At 40.3% G+C, this 25,168-nt stretch overlaps 2 protein-coding genes across 2 annotated transcripts in view; both read right to left on the bottom strand.

The window, feature by feature from the left end:
• Nucleotides 1-4,432, bottom strand: part of ddc (dopa decarboxylase) — a 92,453-nt gene extending 88,021 nt beyond the window's left edge. Inside the window, exon 1 of the mRNA XM_034175275.1 lies at nt 4,395-4,432. The gene's annotated coding sequence lies outside the window, so the exon portion shown is untranslated. The remainder of the gene's footprint in view (nt 1-4,394) is intronic.
• A 5,658-nt stretch (nt 4,433-10,090) lies between these two features.
• The window catches only part of LOC117514713 (aromatic-L-amino-acid decarboxylase-like), a 74,068-nt gene continuing 58,990 nt past the window's right edge, over nt 10,091-25,168 (bottom strand). Inside the window, exons 8-10 of the mRNA XM_034175276.1 lie at nt 18,762-18,781; nt 18,535-18,633; nt 10,091-10,342 (exon numbers count right to left, since the gene is read on the bottom strand). Coding sequence (XP_034031167.1) covers nt 10,115-10,342; nt 18,535-18,633; nt 18,762-18,781 — 347 coding nt within the window. The 3' untranslated portion in view covers nt 10,091-10,114. The remainder of the gene's footprint in view (nt 10,343-18,534; nt 18,634-18,761; nt 18,782-25,168) is intronic.

Below are 25,168 nucleotides of genomic sequence, written 5' to 3'. Positions count from 1 at the left end.
AACTTTTTTGTGTTGAACTCCTGTTATGGGTTGCGGACTCCAGCAACTGGAAAAGTACAAGGAGATGCATGTGTTACACCCGCTGTGACAAACAGATGACTATATTTTAGAGAGGTGGAAATGGACCAGCTGTCTGGGTGGTTGCCATCCAAGGCCCAAGGCAGTTATGTGGTGTGGTAGACATGGCAGTGTGCAGACTCCCAGAGATGGAAAAAGGCTGACAACTAAACATACAACCTGAAGCATTTACTTCCAGTATGCTGTTTCATAAGTAAATGTGAGTGTATTTGCCAATGGTAAATACACAATGGAGAATATTTGTCACTTTGGGACAGACAAAGTTTTCCTGTCTATCAATTTGCAGTTGTTCTCAATTCAGTTTTGTTATGTGTGCAAGTTGAGTGCATGTGCATCAGGAACCTGGTTGTGCAAGATGTACCTGAGTACCCCCAATTCTTAACCACATCACCTCCCCTTAAAATACTGTTATTACATCCGCCAAGGACATAACAAAAGCTATATTTGGAATAACCATGGAATTGATCAACTGGTCTCTCAACGCTATTGACACCATTTTTTCAACAAGGAAATCAGGGCTGGGGGACCCTGCATGCCCAGATGGAAGCTATCCTGTGGGCTATGTTCTCAATGCCTGGGAGAAGTGGCACGTTGCGTGCTTGGCACCACTCTCCGTGGAAGACGTTGAGGATTTATTACCTCCGCCAAGGAGGTTATGTTTTCGGTTGCGTTTGTTTGTTTGTCTGTCTGTCAGCAGGATAACTCAAATGTTTTGATCGGATTTTGATTAAATTTTGTGGAGTGGTTGGAAATGACAAGAGGAACAAGTGATTAAATTTTAGTGGTGATCCGGATCACGATCCGGATCCCGATGCTAACGCATTAGCATGTCTATGGCATTTTCAATGTTAAAAGCACTAAGCAGTTGCAGCTGTCATCACGTTTGGGTGCATTTGTTTTCAAATTGTAATATTTCTTAAATTTATTTTTGTTGAAATTTTGTGGAGTGGTTGGAAATGACAAGCGGAACAAGTGATTAAATTGTAGTGTTGATCCGGATCATGATCCGGATCCCGATGCTAACGCGTTAGCATTCTATGGCATTTTCAATGTTAAAAGTTAGCATTAAGCAGTTGCAGCTGTCATCACGTTCGGGTGCATTTGTTTTCAAATTGTAATATTTCTTAAATTTATTTTTGTTTATATATTAATAATCTAATGATTATTATCTACAATTTTAGAGAAAGAGACAAAAAGAAATAGATCACTGTGCCAAGGAGGGAATCTCTTTAGGGTCAGTGACCCTATGGCCTTGTTTAGAGAAGTGTTTCATAAATGTTAAAAAAAATTCATATATTTGCAGTTTAGTTGAATAATAAATTGAATTTTGTCTCTTATTTGTTTTGTCTATAAGCACATGCAATATCAATATCAGTGCTCAGATGACAGTAGCTTCTGGGAAAGGTAAAAGTTGCAATAAACTGTGATGCCAAGCGCTAAGGATACATGCTATCCAGTCACAGCAGATGAAACTTTTTTTACTACTAAGCAAACATCGTTAGACTTTTTTACGTTCAATGATTCCACGGCATGTAGATGCTATGGCGTCAGTGAACCCCATGGCCTTGGCGGAGGTTTGCACTCTCTGAGTGCTTCTAGTTCTTATTTGTTTTTATGGTAGCAGGGCTGGGGCTGATTGGATTATGCGCTGCCCTGACCTACCGGAAAATTGGCAAGACGGCTGCTACCAGAACCACAACCCCAGACCTGTCTGTCATGATTAATGAGGTGGGCAAGGCAGTACAATCTCAGACTGCGTTAACTTTTGAACTCAAATGTAAGTTGGAAAACATCTCAGAGCAAATATCTGCCTTGCAAAGGAAAATGTTGGAGGCCAGAGAATATTTATGAATTGGATTTTGATGGTCAGAGGAGCCACAAATGGAATTTCTGTGCTTCTCTGCCTAATCCAAAACATGGCAGCTTTATCAGCTGCTGAAGGTCAAAACACTCCCCTTGTTTTACCCCCAGAAGGATTTCAACAGCCTTGGTGAGGCATTTGGCTCCCCTCTTATCTGCCCTCCCCTACAGTCTGCTGTTGTCAAGGCAACTCCAGACTTTATGCAGACATGGCTGATACAAAGTCATTTGCACACATATCAGACTGATACAAAGTCATTTGCACACATGACGCATGCCTCCCCCCTCCCACCCTACCACTCCCCCTTGTGTTTCTGTCCCTACCCCACCCCCCACCCCGGCCTCCGCCCTGCCACTCCAGGAGGCTGCATGGCACATAGCTGCAGCACCCCCCTTTTACTCCCTCCCCCCAAGCTTGGCTGGCTGCACAGGACTCTGCTGTGGCCTCCACCCACTCTGCCTCAATTCAGAAGACAGACTGTTCAAGTTTAGCGCACGTAAACAACATCAAATGTATATGTGCTGTGTTTAATTCTGATGTGTGCCATTATTATGTTCAACTACTAATAATTGTGGATTAATTGCTGTATTTTTGTCTGAGGTAAATGGGTGTGAAGATCATTTCATTGCACTTGTTGTAATGATAATAAAGAAATCATCATCATAAAATCATTGGTGTTTGTCTATCTGTCTGTGAGCAGGATTACATGAAAACTACTGCGCGCTGCTACTAGACTGTTCAATACACAGTGATTATAGAATGTCCACTATTGCACTTTTTGTTTTTATTGTAGGTATTTAGATGGTTGTCTGAATGTATATGTCTGTGTGAGCTGCTGCAACAGCATAATTTCCTGTAAAGGATCAATAAAGTATCTATCTATCTTTAAGGATTACATCAAAACTACTGCACAGATTTTGTAGAAATTTTCACCAGGTACTGTATGTATATGTCATGGATATGAACGAGTGAAGCTCTTTAGCATCTCGCCATGTCATTTAGGTCCTTCAGACTCTTTTTTCAGAAAATGCTTCTGAAGAGCTTTAACAGACAGTCCTCTTAACCCCCTGCCACTTTACGCATTTTTTTAAAATGTTGATGTAAATTCATATTACAACTTTTCAGCTAGTTGACAGTAGGGCTGCACAATATGGCCAAATTACTGTACCTCAATGTTGAAGCCAAATATTGTATCAATATGATATACGATATGACTATGATTTCACACAAAATGCAGCATCGCTGAAAATGAAGACTTCTTAAACAAAACAGTAATAATCCCACACTCATTTTGCACTCATCATAAGGTTAGGATAAAGTGCCCTCCAAAAGTATTGGAAAACTTAGTATTTAACACGTTTTAATTTGGTTATGCCATTTCAAATACAAGAAATACAAAAAAATATTTAAAAAATGAAAATTTCTAAAATTATCTTCCTTAAACTCAAGCTGAAGGCAAATCTATACAACTTGATAAAAATTAATTAAAAATATAAAAGATAAGATGATGGGTTACATAAGTAATGCTATGCTTTGGTATAATAACTGTAAATAATAATCAGTTTTATTACCAGTTTTCTTCAGACAAGTCAGGGGATGGAAACATGAACATTTGCAAGTCACTGAATATGCCTTGGACTTTATTTACATCGATTATGAAGAAATACAAAATTTTCTTTCACCAAAACATCAAATCTGGACTTTCATTTCAGATGTACTTTCTGGCAAATTGTTGCTGCATTTGAAATGGCATCAACAAATTAAAATGTGTGAAATACAAGTGTTCAAATACTTTTGAGGGCAACTGATTAACATTCAGGTAGCATCTTACATCTCAAATAAGCAAAGAGAGCATGAATCAGCTGCTGCCTGCTCATTTTATTAATCTAAAATTACAGGAGAAACACGTATATTTAAGTCAACCCAAATTAAAGGAGAAATGCCGCTTTTAATAACCTGTATCTAATTTCTGGCATAACATATGGCCGTTTACTCATCGATATAACTTTGGTGTCATTAGGAGTCCGTGGTTCAGATGACATGTTCAGGTTCAGATCTGGCTCAAAGATTTTTCTTCTTCTACTAAGGTGGATTATAACTTTTAGTGGAACACAGCACCAACTGCTGTACAGGAGGGACCTAGCATTCAATATGTGTCACCGATTTCATAACGGCTGTTTTCAACCAGACGTGTGGTGCTGTGACATGTCAATCATCTGGGGTGTCAGTCAGATTTTAGTTGAGTTCAGTGCAACCCAGCTCCACCCATGCCAGGAAGTGTTACATTTTTAACATTTCCTGTTTCACTGTGGACTCAAAATTTAGCACTTCCTGTTCCAATATCAATGTGCTACCGGATTCCCACAAGATCATGTATACTGTCAATCCAGGAAGTTTTCTCCATATGACATTTCCTCAAATTTTGGTACGTCCTGTATCAGTCTCATACATATATATAGCTGTGTGTGTGTGTGTTTTGAGATCCAAATCAAGTATTTTCTTTGTATCACAGTTCATATCCCATATTTTCATTTACATGTGCAACCTGGTGTATATACTAGAATTTGAAAATATTCTCCATAGAAAGTATCCGATATGGTTGTTTAGTTATTGCATTTTGTCCCCATCCTGTCAGCTCTTTAACTTTCAAAGGCATAGCACCATCTAGTGTAACAGCCAAGACTTATCCTAATGTATTTATTTAAGCATTCATGACCACAGTGAACATTATGACATGATAAATTATTTTACAGTCTTCCTCCTGACTCCTTATATAATTAAATTAGACTAAATTATATTTAGATTTTTGTAGACACACCAAATGCTGATGGTATATTTAATAGTAGTTTATTTCCAACCAATTTCGTCATACCTTTAAGTCAAACAAGTCTTTTGAAAGTTTTTTTAATAACAATGGAAAGTGTTACTGCTTTTTAAAAGCAAAGATTGTGAAACATTAAGTACTTTAAATTTAACACCCATTGTCCAACCACTTATAGTTATCTCTTCTAATGTTTACAGTTGATTTAAGTAGCGATAGCAGCTGAGAAGAGGTTAGGAAAGATGGGGTGGACTATCAGCCCAGCAGAGCGTAGGCCAAAATGGGCCCATTCTTAGTTAAATCTTTTGGTCCCCTTGATAAAGGATACCAGGTTTCATAGCTTTAGTTTCCTAATCTGGTCAGGCTCCAAGATAAAGGAACCCAGAAGCCTCTGTCTCAGTCTACCCCATGATGGACACTGGCCCAAAAAATGGAGAGACGTCTCAGGTTCCTCCCCATAAGCAGTACATGTACTGACTTGTTGGAGCCTCATTACCATTCTGTGTCTGTTCGAGAGGTTGTGACCTGTGAGAGTCCCAACCACTGTATGTATTATACATCTAGGCAGGTCAACTGGCTCCCTGAAAAACCTTAGCTTTGGTCCTTCCACAAGCTGTTTTACCTGCCTGCAGTCAGTCAGGCGCCGCCATCGTTTGTGCTGCTGCTTCCTGATCAAGTTCTGGGCGGCAGTCTTCTGCATAGCAGTTGACACCCCTACAGTGGTCTCTGGACCCACAAATTTAGTTGAGCTCCCTGACGTTGGGAGCCAGTCCACTCTCTCATTACCTGGAATACCTGTATAACCAGGTACCCACACTACAACTACATCATTAATGCCTCCCAGTATGTTAAGTGCCTGGGCACACTCCCACACCAAAGCTGATGAGAAGAGTGACACTTTAATGGCTCTTATACACCCCTGACTATCTGAGTAAATAAAAACTCTTTTACCCCTAAAATTGAGGTTAATCAGACGTTCCACACACTGAATGACAGCACCTCAGTCTGAAAGACAGTGATGTATCTGCCCACTGCAAAGCTCTTTTCCTGTCAGGCCGCCGTGTTGTATTAACACTCCAGTTCCAGCTTTCCTCCTGATCAATGATCCAGTGATTATAAAGGAGGTTGTGTTCAGAGCCAGTGTCACAGACTGAACGGTCTGCCCCTAAAAATCAGTCCGCCTTTTGCATCTGCGCATGCATCATTTGGGACCACAGCAGCACATCTGAGACGAAGTCTCTTCACCCAAAGCAATCAAATGGGTAAATCGGATTATTAGCCATCAAATGATAAATGTGAAACCTCTTAAATCATTCTAAAGTCAGTTTTAAGCAAAAACAAGGCTGTTTTAAGCAGAAATGAGGTGAAATTCCGTGATGCTTTGAAATGTTCAGTGCACAGTGAACACATCAACTAGCAGCTCGTTTAGTCATGGCGCTCTGATTGCTTCTGCCGCCTTTTATGATGAAACATTGAGTCTCTTCACCCAAAGCAATCAAATGGATAAATCGGATTATTAACCATCAAATGATAAATGTGAAACCTCTTAAATCATTCTAAAGTCAGTATTAAGCAGAAACAAAGCTGTTTTAAGCAGAAACGAGGCGAAATTCTGTGATGCTTTGAAATGTTCACCTCACAGTGAATGCATCAGCTCGTTTAGTCATGGCACTCTGATTGCTTCTGCCGCCTTTTATGATGAAATAATGCTTAATTTGTGGAAATGATTGTTGTACAAAAGCTGAGATAGATGATGACTGGAGGCAGCTTGAAGAAAAAACGAGGTGCTAATCCGTGAATCAGGGGGACTGGTCAGTCTGCAACACCAGGTCCAACCATGACTCTCTCCCTGTTATCACTCTACTAAATTTATTCACAAAAGAATATGTTTTTCCTACCCTATCACATGGGAAAGTAATAAGTGGAAGAAACTGCGATATTCTTTCCCTGATTAAGTTATGACTGGCATCTGCTAGTCTTTGCCACTTGCCCAACTGGTGCAGCCTTACTGATGTAGAGGTTGCCTCTTCAACAATGTAGAGGTCCAAAGGGGCTAAGTTCAGAAGTACTTCTAAAGCTGCTGTCAGTGTTGACCTGAGGGCACTTGTGATGCAAAGGTATGCCACTTTAAACATGAGTCACCATAACCCTCATAGCTCCATGCTGCACTCTGGTCCACAAAACTATTGCAGCATAACTTGGCATGGGTCTTACCACCAAAGTGTAGACCCAACTCATCACAATGGGACTAGCTCCCCATCTTCGATAGACAATACGACAGCTGTGTTGTAAACAGAGAATTTCCTTATGACATTTCTCAGTTATGTGTCTCTTCCAGTTAAGTTTATCTAAATAGACACCAAGGAATTTAACCCACTCAGATAGCCTTAACTCGATGCTGCCAAAGTTTGGCTCACTTATTTGTGAAGGGGATCATAACTGTTTTGTGTGGTTTCACGAACAAACTGTTGGACACACACCAACTCTCTACTATGCTGACAGCATTCTGCATGAGTTCTGAAACAGTCCTCAGACAGAATCCTTCAATAAAGATAGCTCAGTCATCTGCATACCCTTGGATGCACAGTCTGAGATTATTTACTGTAATTCTGTGTAAAGGCTGTCCACAACATGTAACAACCAAAGAAGGGCGATAACCCCTTCTTGAGGACACTCACGTTTCACTGCCATTGTCACTGTACTGTTACCAAGAGAAGTAATTACCCTTCTACATTGAAGCATGGCAACAATCTATCTGGTGACATTACTGTTCCCATGTTTGGACTGCAGAGCAACTTTGACAGAATTAACCGATACATTATACAAATAATGAATGTTTATGAGTTCACTGGTACGAATATTTCATACCATTGAAAGAATGTAAAAACATTCATTATTTGCTTTATATAACGGCTCCAGGCAGCACAGTGGATTGGTTTTGTGTGTGTGTAAGGTCTTGTCTCAGAGTGATGCTGAAAAAGTAATTCATGCATTTATTTCCTCTAGGCTGGACTATTGTAATTCATTATTATCAGGTTGTCCTAAAAGTTCCCTAAAAAGCCTTCAGTTAATTCAAAATGCTGCAGCTAGAGTACTAACGGGGACTAGAAGGAGAGAGCATATCTCACCCATATTGGCCTCTCTTCATTGGCTTCCTGTTAATTCTAGAATAGAATTTAAAATTCTTATTCTTACTTATAAGGTTTTGAATAATCAGGTCCCATCTTATCTTAGGGACCTCGTAGTACCATATCACCCCAATAGAGCGCTTCGCTCTCAGACTGCAGGCTTACTTGTAGTTCCTAGGGTTTGTAAGAGTAGAATGGGAGGCAGAGCCTTCAGCTTTCAGGCTCCTCTCCTGTGGAACCAGCTCAGCTCAATTCAGATCAGGGAGACAGACACCCTCTCTACTTTTAAGATTAGGCTTAAAACTTTCCTTTTTGCTAAAGCTTATAGTTAGGGCTGGATCAGGTGACCCTGAACCATCCCTTAGTTATGCTGCTATAGACTTAGACTGCTGGGGGGTTCCCATGATGCACTGAGTGTTTCTTTCTCTTTTTGCTCTGTATGCACCACTCTGCATTTAATCATTAGTGATTGATCTCTGCTCCCCTCCACAGCATGTCTTTTTCCTGGTTCTCTCCCTCAGCCCCTATTAGTCCTAGCAGAAGACTGCCCCTCCCTGAGCCTGGTTCTGCTGGAGGTTTCTTCCTGTTAAAAGGAAGTTTTGACCATTGGGGTTTTTCCGTAATTATTGTATGGCCTTGCCTTACAATATAAAGCGCCTTGGGGCAACTGTTTGTTGTGATTTGGCGCTATATAAATAAAATTGATTGATTGATTGATTGATTGATTATCGTAGGCTTATCAAAGTACGATCTATTGACAGTAGGTCACTTTACTTTTTAGACATAAGCCGTCATTTCATTCAGCCTTGTTACTTAAATTTAGAAATATAAATTATATAAAAACATTTGTTATAGAAATACTGTAGGCTATACTATAAATAATATATCATTACTTGTGTGATACAATTCATCATATAAAGCAAGAAATGACTGGATGACTGGACCAATGACTGGATACAAAGGTTGAACTTTTGAAACTGCAATACACAAAAAGGCCACAAGATGGAGACAGTCGTCTATCTCACTACAAGCTACAAGTAACATCAAGGATTTCTATACCACGCCACCGCACCACAGACTGTGCAAAACAGCATACTTCGTATGACCGATGCACGAACGTCACACAAATAGAATAAAGAAACAACTTGGCGGCAACAGCATGGCAGCTAGCCATGCACACCATTTGCACAGGTTACATTGCTAGGCTAGGTTATGTGACTGGCAGAGTTAGCACGAACGAAAATAATATCCAACCTTAATTCATATCTGAGTGACCCAGTTAGACAGCACTTTACTTCGGACCAGAAGATCAGAATGTCTCTCTCACACACAGATGTCTGATTTATGAACAAGTTAGGTTGCTGTTCATCAATTAATAGCTGAAGTTAACCTTCACTTACCGTCATGGCCGTAGTGGTCCCCGCCTCACTTTATAGTCACCCTTTCTTCACTTCACTGAAAATAGGTACTTGTTTTATAAAAAGTAAAATAAAGACCTCTTTCTTGACCTCATATTTAACTGTTGACAGCACTGTAACAGTAAAACTTGTCATTTCTAACCTACATTGTTAATAAATGTAACTATTAAATTCTTTGTACATTTTTCTAACATTCAAATTTTCTCTAAACATTTTACTTGTTGAAATTATTATTATTTTAAGTAGTATTAGTAGTTGTAGTAAAAAAAAAAGGCTTCAAAACTGGACCTTTAATCTAGGGGTGTTGTGAAGGGGGGGGACATCCTTGCCCCATGCCCCCATTCCATCTGGATTCGCCCCTGCTTTGGCGTTTGAGCACATTTATTTATGCAGAAAACATGACCAGATTTACAGGTCTGAAAGTTTTATTGCGTTTTCACATCATGTAGTCCTCAGAAAGAGAGTTTAGGTGCATTTGAGTGGAAAAGAGTGTTAGTTGTTGACGCGTCACGGAGGATCAGCTGTTTTAACGTGCAGATACGGAGCGGCTCAGCTCTAAATAAAGGAGGAAAAAAAGCATAAAAATGTCTTTGTAAAGCTCAGTGCAGGTTTGCTGTTATCACCACGCTTTAAGAGGTGACGACGAGTCGTAGCTGCTACAAAGGAAAAAAAAAACGCGGATGAAAAGCTCATAGCTCGCTTTACTTCGTAAAAAAAAAAAAAAAATCCGCAGGCCAGTAAGCCATCAGGCCAGCGGGCAAATGCCTGGTGTGCAATACTGTCAGTCCAGCGGTGTCTGCAGAGAGACTCATAGGCAACTCTCTGGATTTTGGTCATTAAACTGGGAATCTTGCAGAAGCTCAAAAGCCAGCTGTGTGATGTGGCACCAAGCTTTTTGGATGTGATGGGAGTCGGTACTGTGCGCACAGATGGCAAAACGTAGAACGAAGCGGCCAGAAAGCTTGCAAGGCACCAGATGAATCTCTTTGCTGGTGTTGATCTTATCCAGCAGTGCCTTGTTCAGTTCATTGGAGCCCTGGGAAAAGGAGTGAACAAAGACAAGAGAATGTAAAATTTGGCAACATGTAAGCTGTCAGCCATTCCTATGGGTTGGCTCTTAGAGTTCAATCATATTGCATAATCATATTGCATTTTATGCCCCATTTCTTGGACAGGAAACAGAGATTGCGAGAATTGCAAAAACTACAGTGCTACTATTCTGTGATGGGAAAGTGCTTCCAAGGATTATTTACTTGCCACTCAGTAACCAGGACCAGGGTATCATATCACACTTTGTCATGTTCTTGAATGACAATAAACATCCTTGATCCTTGAGCTTTCCTGGACACGTCCATCAGAATGATATAGATATATATATATATATATATATATATATATATATATATATATATATATACATATATACAGTAGTGTTCAGAATAATAGTAGTGCTATGTGACTAAAGATTAATCCAGGTTTTGACTATATTTTTATTGTTACTTGGGAAACAAGGTACCAGTAGATTCAGTAGATTCTCACAAATCCAACAAGACCAAGCATTCATGATATGCACACTCTTAAGGCTATGAAATTGGGCTATTAGTAAAAAAAAAAGTAGAAAAGGGGGTGTTCACAATAATAGTAGTGTGGCATTCAGTCAATGAGTTCATGAATTTTGTGGAACAAACAGGTGTGAATCAGGTGTCCCCTATTTAAGGATGAAGCCAGCACCTGTTGAACATGCTTTTCTCTTTGAAAGCCTGAGGAAAATGGGACGTTCAAGACATTGTTCAGAAGAACAGTGTAGTTTGATTAAAAATTTCACTGGAGAGGGGAAAACTATACGCAGGTGCAAAAAATTATAGGCTGTTCATCTACAATGATCTCCAATGCTTTAAAATGGACACAAAAACCAGAGATGCGTGGAAGAAAACAGAAAACAACCATCAAAATGGATAGAAGAATAACCAGAATGGCAAAGGCTCACCCATTGATCAGCTCCAGGACGATTAAAGACAGTCTGGAGTTACCTGTAAGTGCTGTGACAGAAGACGCCTGTGTGAAGCTAATTTATTTGCAAGAATCCCCCGCAAAGTCCCTCTGTTAAATAAAAGACGTGCAGAAGAGGTTACAATTTGCCAAAGAACACATCAACTGGTCTAAAGAGAAATGGAGGAATATTTTGTGGACTGATAAGAGTGAAATTGTTCTTTTTGGGTCCAAGGGCCGCAAAGAGTTTATGAGATGACCCCCAAACTCTGAATTCAACCCACAGTTCACAGTAAAGACAGTGAAGCATGGTGCTGCAAGCATCTTGATATGGGCATGTTTCTCCTACTATGGTGGTGGGCCTATAAATTGCATACCAGGTATCATGGATCAGTTTGGATATGTCAAAATACTTGAAGAGGTCATGTTGCCTTATGCTGAAGAGGACATGCCCTTGAAATGGGTGTTTCAACAAGACAATGACCCCAAGCACACTAGTAAATGCGCAAAATCCTGGTTCCAAACCAACAAAATTAATGCCTCGCAGATGTGAAGAAAACATGGAAAACTGTGGTTATAGAACTAAATACTAGTTTAGCTAAAAAAGCAGTTTGAACATAATAGTTTTGAGTTTGTAGCATCAACAGCAGATGCTACTATTATTGTGAATACCCCCTTTTCTACTTTTTTTTTTTACTAATAGCCCAATTTCATAGCCTTAAGAGTGTGCATATCATGAATGCTTGGTCTTGTTGGATTTATGAGAATCTACTGGTACTTGTTTCCCATGTAACAGTAAGAAATATACTCAAAACCTGGATTAATCTTTTTAGTCACATAGCACTACTATTATTCTGAACACTACTGTATATATACTCAACAAAAATATAAACGCAACACTTTTGGTTTTGCTCCCATTTTGTATGAGATGAACTCAAAGATCTAAAACTTTTTCCACATACACAATATCACCATTTCCCTCAAATATTGTTCACAAACCAGTCTAAATCTGTGATAGTGAGCACTTCTCCTTTGCTGAGATAATCCATCCCACCTCACAGGTGTGCCATATCAAGATGCTGATTAGACACCATGATTAGTGCACAGGTGTGCCTTAGACTGTCCACAATAAAAGGCCACTCTGAAAGGTGCAGTTTTATCACACAGCACAATGCCACAGATGTCGCAAGATTTGAGGGAGAGTGCAATTGGCATGCCGACAGCAGGAATGTCAACCAGAGCTGTTGCTCGTGTATTGAGTGTTCATTTCTCTACCATAAGCCGTCTCCAAAGGCGTTTCAGAGAATTTGGCAGTACATCCAACCAGCCTCACAACCGCAGACCATGTGTAACCACACCAGCCCAGGACCTCCACATCCAGCATATTCACCTCCAAGATCGTCTGAGACCAGCCACTCGGACAGCTGCTGAAACAATCGGTTTGCATAACCAAAGAATTTCTGCACAAACTGTCAGAAACCGTCTCAGGGAAGCTCATCTGCATGTTCGTCGTCCTCATCGGGGTCTCGACCTGACTCCAGTTCATCGTCGTAACCGACTTAAGTGGGCAAATGCTCACATTCGCTGGCGTTTGGCACGTTGGAGAGGTGTTCTCTTCACGGATGAATCCCGGTTCACACTGTCCAGGGCAGATGGCAGACAGCGTGTGTGGCGTCGTGTGGGTGAGCGGTTTTCTGATGTCAATGTTGTGGATCGAGTGGCCCATGGTGGCGGTGGGGTTATGGTATGGGCAGGCGTCTGTTATGGACGAAGAACACAGGTGCATTTTATTGATGGCATTTTGAATGCACAGAGATACCGTGACGAGATCCTGAGGCCCACTGTTGTGCCATACATCCAAGAACATCACCTCATGTTGCAGCAGGATAATGCACGGCCCTATGTTGCAAGAATCTGTACACAATTCTTGGAAGCTGAAAATGTCCCAGTTCTTGCATGGCCGGCATACTCACCGGACATGTCACCCATTGAGAATGTTTGGGATGCTCTGGACTGGCGTATACGACAGCGTGTACCAGTTCCTGCCAATATCTAGCAACTTCGCACAGCCATTGAAGAGGAGTGGACCAACATTCCACAGGCCACAATTGACAACCTGATCAACTCTATGCGAAGGAGATGTGTTGCACTGCATGAGGCAAATGGTGGTCACACCAGATACTGACTGGTATCCCCCCCCCCCAATAAAACAAAACTGCACCTTTCAGAGTGGCCTTTTATTGTGGGCAGTCTAAGGCACACCTGTGCACTAATCATGGTGTCTAATCAGCATCTTGGTATGGCACACCTGTGAGGTGGGATGGATTATCTCAGCAAAGGACAAGTGCTCACTATCACAGATTTAGACTGGTTTGTGAACAGTATTTGAGGGAAATGGTGATATTGTGTATGTAGAAAAAGTTTTAGATCTTTGAGTTCATCTTATACAAAATGGGAGCAAAACCAAAAGTGTTGCGTTTATATTTTTGTTGAGTACACACACTCACACAAATACAGCTGTGCTCAAACATTTACATACCCTGGTGGTTTTGGCCTTATAACATGCACACAAGTTGACACAAACAGGTTTGAATGGCTACAAAAGGTAACCATCCTCACCTGTAATCGGTTTGCTTGTAATCAGTGTGTGTGTATAATAGGTCAGTGAATTTCTGGGATCCTGACAGACCCTTGCATCTTTCATCCAGTGCTGCACTGATGTGTCTGGTTTTTGAGTCATATGAGAAGCAAAAGAATTGTCAAAGAAAAAGTAATTGAACTGCATAAAACAGGAAAGGGATATAAAAAGATATCCAAGGGACTAAGAATGCAAATCAGCAGTGTTCAGACTCTAAGAAGTGGAGAATGAGGGAGTCTGTTGGAACCAAACCATGGTCGGGTAGGCCAACAGAAATTTCAGCAACAACTGCCAGGACAATTGTTTGGGATGCAAAGAAAAACCTACAAATCACTTCAGTGGAAATACCGGACTCTGAAAAAAGTGATAAGGAGGCACTTGAAGAGAAATGGGCTGCATGGTTGAGTCACCAGACAAAATCCATTAATATGCAAATGAAAAAAAGTATCCCACTTGCAATACGTCAAACAGTACAGAGAAAAAAGTAATTTGAAGTGATGAAACCTAAATTAAACTTTTTGGCCACATCCATAAACATTATATGTGAAGAGTCAACAAGGCCTATGACATAAGGTACACCCTTCCTACTGTGAAGCATACAGGTGGACTGCTGATGTTTTGGGGATGTGTGAGCTACAAAGGTACAGGAAACTTGGTCAAAAGTGATGGCAGGATCAATGCAGCATGTTATCAGAAAATACTAGAGGAAAATTTGCACTCATCAGCCCAGAAGCTTCAACATGACAATTATCCAAAACACAAGACCAAGTCAACCTGTCATTGGCAACAGGAGAACAAAGTGAAGGTTATGGAGTTGCCATCTCAGTATCTTGACCACTCTAGGGAGATCTCAAACATGCAGTTCATGCAAGACAGCCCAGGTATTTACAAGAACTGGAGGCGTTTCGCCAGGGAAATGGGCAGCTTTACCATCAGAGAAAATAAAGCGTAAACACAGTTGTTTGACAATAAATGGCTTCACACAACCACTAACCATGAGTGGAAAAAAAGATTTTGAGCACAACTGTATCTGCAAACGTCCTCCAGGCTCAACGCAAACTTCTTTTTATGTTACTCGTACTTCCTTTGTAGTATTCTGATATTTTCAATAGCTTGTATTTTTGCATGTTTTTATTTTTTGTTTGTTTGTCTGTTGTATTACTTTATATGTTTCACTGCGTTACATTGCTGATTGTAATTGTTTTTCATGTTTATTTTTTGTTTGTACACAGAAACTGATGTACGGGGTGGGTGTTTATAAGCTTTTGCTTCTGCCCACACCCTTTCAGCCACACTAAATTGGTAAATTGTTTTAGTTTTGTTCTATATGTTTTAATTTTGTTTTCTCTTGACTTGTTTTGTAAATGAGAGATTTTGTTCGTGCGTGCTGAATAAATCATTCATTCATTCTTTCATTCATTCATGTATTGTGTGATTTTGCAACAGAAATGTTCTCAAATTAAACTGTTGCATTTTCTGTAGGTTATATTTCTATTTTGGTTTCTGTGCTTGCAAAGTTTTCTGAATTACAAGTTGTTTAACTTATATATAGATGGTATAGATATACCATCTATATATATAGATATAGCTACCTCAAGTTGAGTTGAGTCGATGCTGGTGTTTATTTTATTATTATTTGTGAGCATTTTCTGCATGTGCTTGTGTTATTTATAATTCAGAAGTACTGTACATATGCATACAGGATAAAGAAAGTAAGCTGGATCATATATATATATACAGTAGTGTTCAGAATAATAGTAGTGCTATGTGACTAAAAAGATTAATCCAGGTTTTGAGTATATTTCTTGTTGTTACATGGGAACCAAGGTACCAGTAGATTCAGTAGATTCTCACAAATCCAACAAGACCAAGTATTCATGATATGCACACTTAAGGCTATGAAATTGAGCTATTAGTAAAAAAAAGTAGAAAAGGGGGTGTTCACAATAATAGTAGCATCTGCTGTTGACGCTACAAACTCAAAACTATGTTCAAACTGCTTTTTTAGCAATCCTGTGAATCACTAAACTAGTATTTAGTTGTATAACCACAGTTTTTCATGATTTCTTCACATCTGCGAGGCATTAATTTTGTTGGTTTGGAACCAAGATTTTGCTCGTTTACTAGTGTGCTTGGGCTCATTGTCTTATTGAAACACCCATTTCAAGGGCATGTCCTCTTCAGCATAAGGCAACATGACCTCTTCAAGTATTTTGACGTATCCAAACTGATCCATGATACCTGGTATGCGATATATAGGCCCAACACCACCCATATCATGATGCTTGCACCACCATGCTTCACTGTCTTCACTGTGAACTGTGGCTTGAATTCAGAGTTTGGGGGTCGTCTCACAAACTGTCTGTGGCCCTTGGACCCAAAAAGACCAATTTTACTCTCATCAGTCCACAAAATATTCCTCCATTTCTCTTTAGGCCAGTTGATGTGTTCTTTGACAAATTGTAACCTCTTCTGCACATGTCTTTTATTTAACAGAGGGACTTTGCGGGGAGTGTCCTTGCCTCAAGTGGAGGAGTTTAAGTATCTCGGGGTCTTGTTCACGAGTGAGGAGCGGATGGAGCGTGAGATCGATAGATGGATCGGTGCAGCATTGGCAGTGATGCGGTCACTGTATCAGGCCGTTGTGGTGAAGAGAGAGCTGAGTAGGGGGGCAAAGCTCTCGATTTAGCAATCGATCTACGTTCCGATCCTCACCTATGGTCATGAGATTTGGCTCATGACCGAAAGAACGAGATCGCGAGTACAAGCAGCTGAGATGAGTTTCTGCCGCAGGGTGGCTGGGCGTTCCCTTAGAGATAGGGTGAGGAGCTCGGAGTCGAGCCGCTGCTCCTTCACATCGAAAGGAGTCAGTTGAGGTGGCTCGGGCATCTTTTCCAGATCCCCCCTGGACGCCTCACTGGAGAGGTGTTCCGGGCACGTCCCATTGGGAGGAGGCCCCGGGGAAGACCCAGGACACGCTGGAGGGACTACATCTCTCGGCTGGCTTGGGAACGCCTTGGGGTTCCCCCGGAGGAGCTGGGGGAGGTGTGTGTGGATCAGGAGGTCTGGGCGGCTTTGCTTGAGCTGCTGCCCCCGCGACCCGACTCCGTATAAAGCGGAAGAAAATGGATGGATGGACTTTGCGGGGGATTCTTGCAAATAAATTAGCTTCACACAGGCGTCTTCTAACTGTCGCAGCACTTACAGGTAACTCGAGACTGTCTTTGATCATCCTGTAGCTGATCAATGGGTGAACCTTTGCCATTCTGGTTATTCTTCTATCCATTTTGATGGTTGTTTTCCATTTTCTTCCACGCGTCTCTGATTTTTTTGTCCATTTTAAAGCATTTGAGATCATTGTAGATGAACAGCCTATAATTTTTGCACCTGCGTATAAGTTTTCTCCTCTCCAATCAACTTTTTAATCAAACTATGCTGTTCTTCTGAACAATGTCTTGAACGTCCCATTTTCTTCAGGCTTTCAAAGAGAAAAGCATGTTCAACAGGTGCTGGCTTCATCCTTACATAGGGGACACCTGATTCACACCTGTTTGTTCCACAAAATTTACGAACTCACTGACTGAATGCCACAGTACTATTATTGTGAACACCCCCTTTTCTACTTTTTTTTTTTACTAATAGCCCAATTTCGTAGCCTTAAGAGTGTGCATATCATGAATGCTTGGTCTTGTTGGATTTGTGAGAATCTACTGAATCTACTGGTACCTTGTTTCCCATGTAACAATAAGAAATATATACTCAAAACCTGGATTAATCTTTGTAGTCACATAGCACTACCATTATTCTGAACACTACTATATATATATATATATATATATATATATATATATATATATATATATACATGCAGGTACACTCACACACTGTATACAAGGAAATACTGTAGTTTCTTCCCTTTTCACTAGATGGCAGTGATGGATTGTTGCATGTTGCCACACTTTCAGCTCTTTGCACAAATCAGTTTTTTCACTTTGGTCCAGTATCAGCATCATGAACCACCTCTCAAGATGTGGACCGAGCTCTTTTGGACTCACCCAACAGTCTTAACTGCACCCATCAATTATGGAAATACCAATCTCTTTTTTTTTCCTCTTCCTCTCTCTCTGCTGGGAAAGTTTTCTTTTTTTTAATAGACAAAAACCGTGACTCACAGTCAGTCAGGCCTCTAATAATCCTGTTTAATGTAACATAGAAAATAGATCTGCTGTAAAAGTCAAGATAGCTGCAGGGATAAACACTGCAACTGTAACAAGAAGACGTAAAACAGACTCATCTGACTGACAGAGGACAGAGGAGAGTGGGGCAAACCAGCCCGTGGAAAAGGCTCTTAAAAATATAATAAAGCAGGATGGGTCAGGAGATGTTTACATGATGAAATGACAGAAGTATGAGTGACAGGATGTGTGGAGACGAGAAGGATAGGTGGTCTGTGCAGAGGTGTAGACGTGTTCATCAGGAGTAACACAGATGATTTTATGAATTCATGTAATTCAGTAAACGACTGTGTGAATATCTGCGGGTGCACGTGCAGTGAGTGGAGTCAGTCGATTCTAGGATGCGTCATTCAGCAGGCTGCTGACCTTGCGTATGTGATCCTGCAGGCCTTTGATTCCATACATACGAAAAACAAACCACATCTTCAGTGAACGGAACCTTCTTCCCAGTGGAATCTGCCAGTGCTGCAGCAAGAAGGAAAACAGGGGTGAAGGAGAGAGAAAAACCAGTTCTGTCCATTCAATGTGAAGGTGTCCAGGTCAGATTATGCTTTATAAATCATAGACGCTATCCAGATAATAATGGTCCTCACCCTGTAGTCTGTGACCAGACCTGCAGGGGAGAAAGAAGATAATCAAGGATCAGGCAGTAGGTTAGATTAGAGATTAGACTGAACTTTACTGATCCCTTGGGGAGACTCATTCAGGGAAATTGAGGGAAGTAAAGCTGGTGTATTTGAATAACCTTCAAGTAACCAAGTGGGGTCACTTCTAACCCCAGTATTTATATATACCACTGATATTTATAATCAGAAAAAATATTTCCTGCCATGAAATGTCAGTCCAATTCTCTGACAGCTTTTTATTACCGCCGCCAGCAAAGTTAGAGGTGGTTATGTTTCCGCTCGTTTGTTTGTCTGATTTTGAACAGTCTGGAGCTCACAATTTTTCACATATCATTATGAAATTTTATACTGAACATTCATAACCTGATAGGCAAGATCTGATTCAATTTTCAAGGTAATAGGTCAAAGGTCAAGGTATCTTGGAAAAACCCCTATCTTTAACATTGAATGAATTTTCAAAAATTCTTAACTGTCAAAAAATATCAAATTTCATTAATACTTGAGAGCATTATGCAGACCAGCATTCACCATAAATAAGGACCATGTTTCATTAAATTGTGGTAATTGGTTTCTTAATGAAGCAGATTTTTTTTTACATTGACAGTGAGGAAAATAAGTATTTGAACACCCTGCGATTTTGCAAGTTCTCCTACTTAGAAATCATGGAGGGGTCTGAAATTTTCATCTTAGGTGCATGTCCACTGTGAGAGACATAATCTAAAAAAAAAAAAAATCCAGAAAACACAATGTATGATTTTTTTTTTTTAAATAATTTATTTGTATGTTACTGCTGCAATAAGTATTTCAACACCTGTGAAAATCAATGTTAATATTTGGTACAGTAGCCTTTGTTTGCAATTACAGAGGTCAAACATTTGAGTTCAGGTCTGGAGACTGGCCAGGCCACTCCAGGACCTTGAAATGCTTCTTACGGAGCCCCTCCTTAATTTCCCTGGCTGTGTGTTTGGGGTCATTGTCATGCTGGAAGACCCAGCCATGACCCATCTTCAATGCTCTTACTGAGGGAATGAGGTTGTTTCCCAAAATCTCACAATACATGACCCCATCCATCCTCCCTTCAATATGGTGCAGTCGTCCTGTCCCCTTTGCAGAAGAGCACCCCCAGAGTATGATGTTTCCACCCCCATGCTTCACGGTTGGGATGGTTTTCTTGGGGTTGTTCTCATCCTCTAAACATGGTAAGTGGAGTTGATTCCAAAAAGCTCTATTCTGGTCTCATCTGATCACATGACCTTCTCCCATGCCTCCTCTGGATCATCCAGATGGTCACTGGTGAACTTCAAACGGGCCTGGACATGTGCTGACTTGAGCAGGGGGACCTTGCTGCCCTGCAGGATTTTAAACCATGACAGCATCATGTGTTACTAATGTAATCTTTGTGACTGTGGTCCCAGCTCTCTTCAGGTCATCCTCCTGTGTAGTTCTGAGCTTTCTCAGAATCATCCTTACCCCACAAAGTGAGATCTTGCATGGAATCCCAGACTGAGGGAGATTGACAGTCATCTTGTGTTTCTTCCACTTTCTAATAAGTAATCTTAACAGTTGTTGTCTTCTACCAAGCTGTTTGCCTGTTGTCCTGTAGTCTATCCCAGCCTTGTGCAGGTCTACAGTTTTGTCACTGGTGTCCTTAGACAGCTCTTTGGTCTTGGCTATGGTGGACAGGTTGGAGTGTGATTGATTGTGTGAACAGGTGTCTTTTATACAGGTAAGTTCAAACAGGTGCAATTAATACAGGTAAAGAGTCAAGAATAAGAGGGCTTCTTAAAGAAAAACTAACAGGTCTGTGTGAGCCAGAATTCTTGCTGGTTGGTAGGGGATCAAATACTCGTACTTATTTGCAGCAGTAACATATAAATACATTATTCAAAAATCATACATTGTGATTTCCGGAATAATGTTTTTTTTTTTTTTTTTTTTTTTTTGGATTATGTCTCTCACAGTGGACATGCGCCTAAGTTGAAAATTTCAGACCCCTCCATGATTTCTAAGTGGGAGAACTTGCAAAATTGCAGGGTGTTCAAATACTTATTTTCCTCATTGTATATATTTGAAAAAGAGGTTTGACCAGTGGTTAATATTGATTGATTGTTTGTTTTTCCAAATTCAGCAATATAGGTTTTATTTGGCGATAATCAGTGCTACAAGTATAGTTTTAGATTGTTTAGTTGGCAGTGCAATAACTGTTATGTCTCCAAGTCCAAGTAAACATAAATTAGGAGATAAAGGGATTTTGTATTCTGAGATGGAGGACAATTTTTCAGTGACTTTTGACCAAAAAAGCTGGACAGGTGAGCAGAGCCAAAGTGCATGGAAATAGGTGTCAGTGGTGTTTAGCTTACTCTGTGAACAAACATCAGAATCTGAGAAGCCCATTTTATACATCTTATACTGTGTACTGTGTTCTATGAAGAATTTTGTATTGGATGAGCTGTAGGTTGGTATTTTTTGTCATTGAAAATGTGTTATTACAAATCTGTGTCCAGTGGTCAGGGTCCGATGTGAGGAGCAAGTCCATCCCCCATTTTAAACTGGGTAAGTGTAAAGCAGTGTCCACACATGATGTTAACTTATATACCTTAGACAAGGTTTCTTTATTGGGAAGAGGTTCTTGATGTCTCACAATTGTGGGTGGTTGTGGTGGGCATTGACGTGTCTGAAATTTTGACATCATGCTTTACGTGATGGTAATGAATAAAATTTCCTCCAATATTTCCAAACCACTGCATCAAGTTATTTAAATGACATGTACATGTTATTTTGAAAGAGGTGATGAAGGTGTGTGATTCCTTTCTGTTCACATGTACTGATGTGAAGAGTTGCTTTATTGATTGTTAAGTCTATAACTTCTTCTTCCTTCTTTATGTTCTCTAATGCCATATACCAACACAGTGCAGAGTAGCTACCTAAACTCTGTAAGTGAGATAGAGTATCTCGTCAATAGTTTTACATCCTCATTGAAGACAACTTTGGATGCTGTAGCTCCTCTGAAAAAGAGAGCTTTAAATCAGAAGTGCCTGACTCCGTGGTATAACTCACAAACTCGCAGCTTAAAGCAGATAACCTGTAAGTTGGAGAGGAAATGGCGTCTCACTAATTTAGAAGATCTTCACTTAGCCTGGAAAAAGAGTCTGTTGCTCTATAAAAAAGCCCTCCGTAAAGCTAGGACATCTTACTACTCATCACTAATTGAAGAAAATAAGAACAACCCCAGGTTTCTTTTCAGCACTGTAGCCAGGCTGACAGAGTCAGAGCTCTATTGAGCCGAGTATTCCTTTAACTTTAACTAGTAATGACTTCATGACTTTCTTTGCTAATAAAATTTTAACTATTAGAGAAAAAATTACTCATAACCATCCCAAAGACGTATCGTTATCTTTGGCTGCTTTCAGTGATGCCGGTATTTGGTTAGACTCTTTCTCTCAGATTGTTCTGTCTGAGTTATTTTCATTAGTTACTTCATCCAAACCATCAACATGTCTATTAGACTCCATCCCTACCAGGCTGCTCAAGGAAGCCCTACCATTATTTAATGCTTCGATCTTAAATATGATCAATCTATCTTTATTAGTTGGCTATGTACCACAGGCTTTTATGGTGGCAGTAATTAAACCATTACTTAAAAAGCCATCACTTGACTGTTGACCATAAAATTTTATTACAGAGATTAGAGCATGCCATAGGTATTAAAGGCACTGCGCTGCGGTGGTTTGAATCATATTTATCTAATAGATTACAATTTGTTCATGTAAATGGGGAAGCTTCTTCACAGACTAAGGTTAATTATGGAGTTCCACAAGGTTCTGTGCTAGGACCAATTTTATTCACTTTATACATGCTTCCCTTAGGCAGTATTATTAGACGGCATTGCTTAAATTTTCATTGTTACGCAGATGATACCCAGCTTTATCTATCCATGAAGCCAGAGGACACACCAATTAGCTAAACTGCAGGATTGTCTTACAGACAAAGACATGGATGACCTCTAATTTCCTGCTTTTAAACTCAGATAAAACTGAAGTTATTGTACTTGGCCCCACAAATCTTAGAAACATGGTGTCTAACCAGATCCTTACTCTGGATGGCATTACCCTGACCTCTAGTAATACTGTGAGAAATCTTGGAGTCATTTTTGATCAGGATATGTCATTCAAAGTGCATATTAAACAAATATGTAGGACTGCTTTTTTTGCATTTACGCAATATCTCTAAAATTAGAAAGGTCTTGTCTCAGAGTGATGCTGAAAAACTAATTCATGCATTTATTTCCTCTAGGCTGGATTACTGTAATTCATTATTATCAGGTTGTCCTAAAAGTTCCCTGAAAAGCCTTCAGTTAATTCAAAATGCTGCAGCTAGTGTACTAACGGGGACTAGAAGGAGAGAGCATATCTCACCCATATTGGCCTCTCTTCATTGGCTTCCTGTTAATTCTAGAATAGAATTTAAAATTCTTCTTCTTACTTATAAGGTTTTGAATAATCAGGTCCCATCTTATCTTAGGGACCTCATAGTACCATATCACCCCAATAGAGCGCTTCGCTCTCAGACTGCAGGCTTACTTGTAGTTCCTAGGGTTTGTAAGAGTAGAATGGGAGGCAGAGCCTTCAGCTTTCAGGCTCCTGTCCTGTGGAACCAGCTCCCAATTCAGATCAGGGAGACAGACACCCTCTCTACTTTTAAGATTAGGCTTAAAACTTTCCTTTTTGCTAAAGCTTATAGTTAGGGCTGGATCAGGTGACCCTGAACCATCTGTTGTGTGTGGGCCGCCAGAAGAGGAGGTACTGCTGGCCCACCACCAGTGGGCGTCACCAGTTATGCTGCTACAGACTTAGACTGCTAGGGGGTTCCCATGATGCACTGAGTGTTTCTTTCTCTTTTTGCTCTGTATGCACCACTCTGCATTTAATCATTAGTGATTGATCTCTGCTCCCCTCCACAGAATGTCTTTTTCCTGGTTCTCTCCCTCAGCCCCAACCAGTCCCAGCAGAAGACTGCCCCTCCCTGAGCCTGGTTCTGCTGGAGGTTTCTTCCTGTTAAAAGGGAGTTTTTCCTTCCCACTGTCGCCAAGTGCTTGTTCACAGGGGGTCGTTTTGACCGTTGGGGTTTTTACGTAATTATTGTATGGCCTTGCCTTACAATATAAAGAGCCTTGGGGCAACTGTTTGTTGTGATTTGCCGCTATATAAATAAAATTGATTGATTGATTGAAGTCTGGATTGTGCCAAATAGGAGCATCCAGTTGTACTGTATGTAAAAGTTTGGGCTCCCCTGATAATTTCCATGATTTTACTTTATAAATCATTGGTTGTTTGGATCAGCAATTTAAGTTAAATATATCATATAGCAGACAAACACAGTGATATTTGAGAAGTGAAATGGAGTTTATAGGATTTGTAGAAAGTGTGTAATAATTCTTTAAACAAAATTATACAGGTGCATAGATTTGGGCACCCCAACAGAAAAAAAAAAAAAAATCAATATTTAGTAGATCCTCATTTTGCAGAAATAACAGCCTCTAAATGCTTCCTGTAGCTTCCAATGAGAGTCTGGATTCTGGTTGAAGGTATTTTGGACCATTCTTCTTTACAAAACATCTCCAGTTCAGTCAGGTTTGTTTGTTTCTGAGCATGGACAGCCCACTTAAAATCACACCACAGATTTTCAATAATATTCAGGTCTGGGGACTGAGATGGCCATTCCAGAATGTTATACTTGTTCCTCTGCATGAATACCTTAGTAGATTTTGAGCAGTGTTTAGGGTCGTTGTCTTGTTGAAAGATCCAGCCCCGGTGCAACTTCGACTTTGTCACTGATTCTTGAACATTGTTCTCAAGAATCTGCTGATATTGACTGGAATCCATGTGACCCTCAACTTTAACAAGATTCCCAGAACCTGCACTGGCCACACAGCCACACAGCATGATGGAACCACCTCCGAATTTTACTGTAGGTAGCAAGCGTTTTTCTTGGAATGCTGTGTTCTTTTTCAGCCATGCATACTGCCCCTTGTTCGGTCCAAATAACTCAGTTTTAGTTTCATCAGTCCACAGCACCTTATTCCAAAAATGAAACTGGCTTGTCCAAATGTGCTTTAGCATACCTCAAATGACTCTGTTTGTGGCATGTATGCAGAAAAGGCTCACTCTGTATTACAGCAACATACAGCATCTCTTTGTGCAAAGTGCACTGTATAGTTGAACGATGCACAGAGACACTATCTGCAGCAAGATCATGTCGTAGGTCTTTGGAGCAGGTATGTGGGTTGACTATGGCTGTTCAAACCATCCTTTGTTTCAGCTTATCTGAGATTTTTCTTGGCCTGCCACTTCTTAAACCCTAGAGTCCCCAAATTT

Source organism: Thalassophryne amazonica, chromosome 7 (assembly GCF_902500255.1).
Source record: "Thalassophryne amazonica chromosome 7, fThaAma1.1, whole genome shotgun sequence".
Taxonomy (NCBI): domain Eukaryota; kingdom Metazoa; phylum Chordata; class Actinopteri; order Batrachoidiformes; family Batrachoididae; genus Thalassophryne; species Thalassophryne amazonica.
This window is presented reverse-complemented; position numbering and strand designations above follow the sequence as displayed.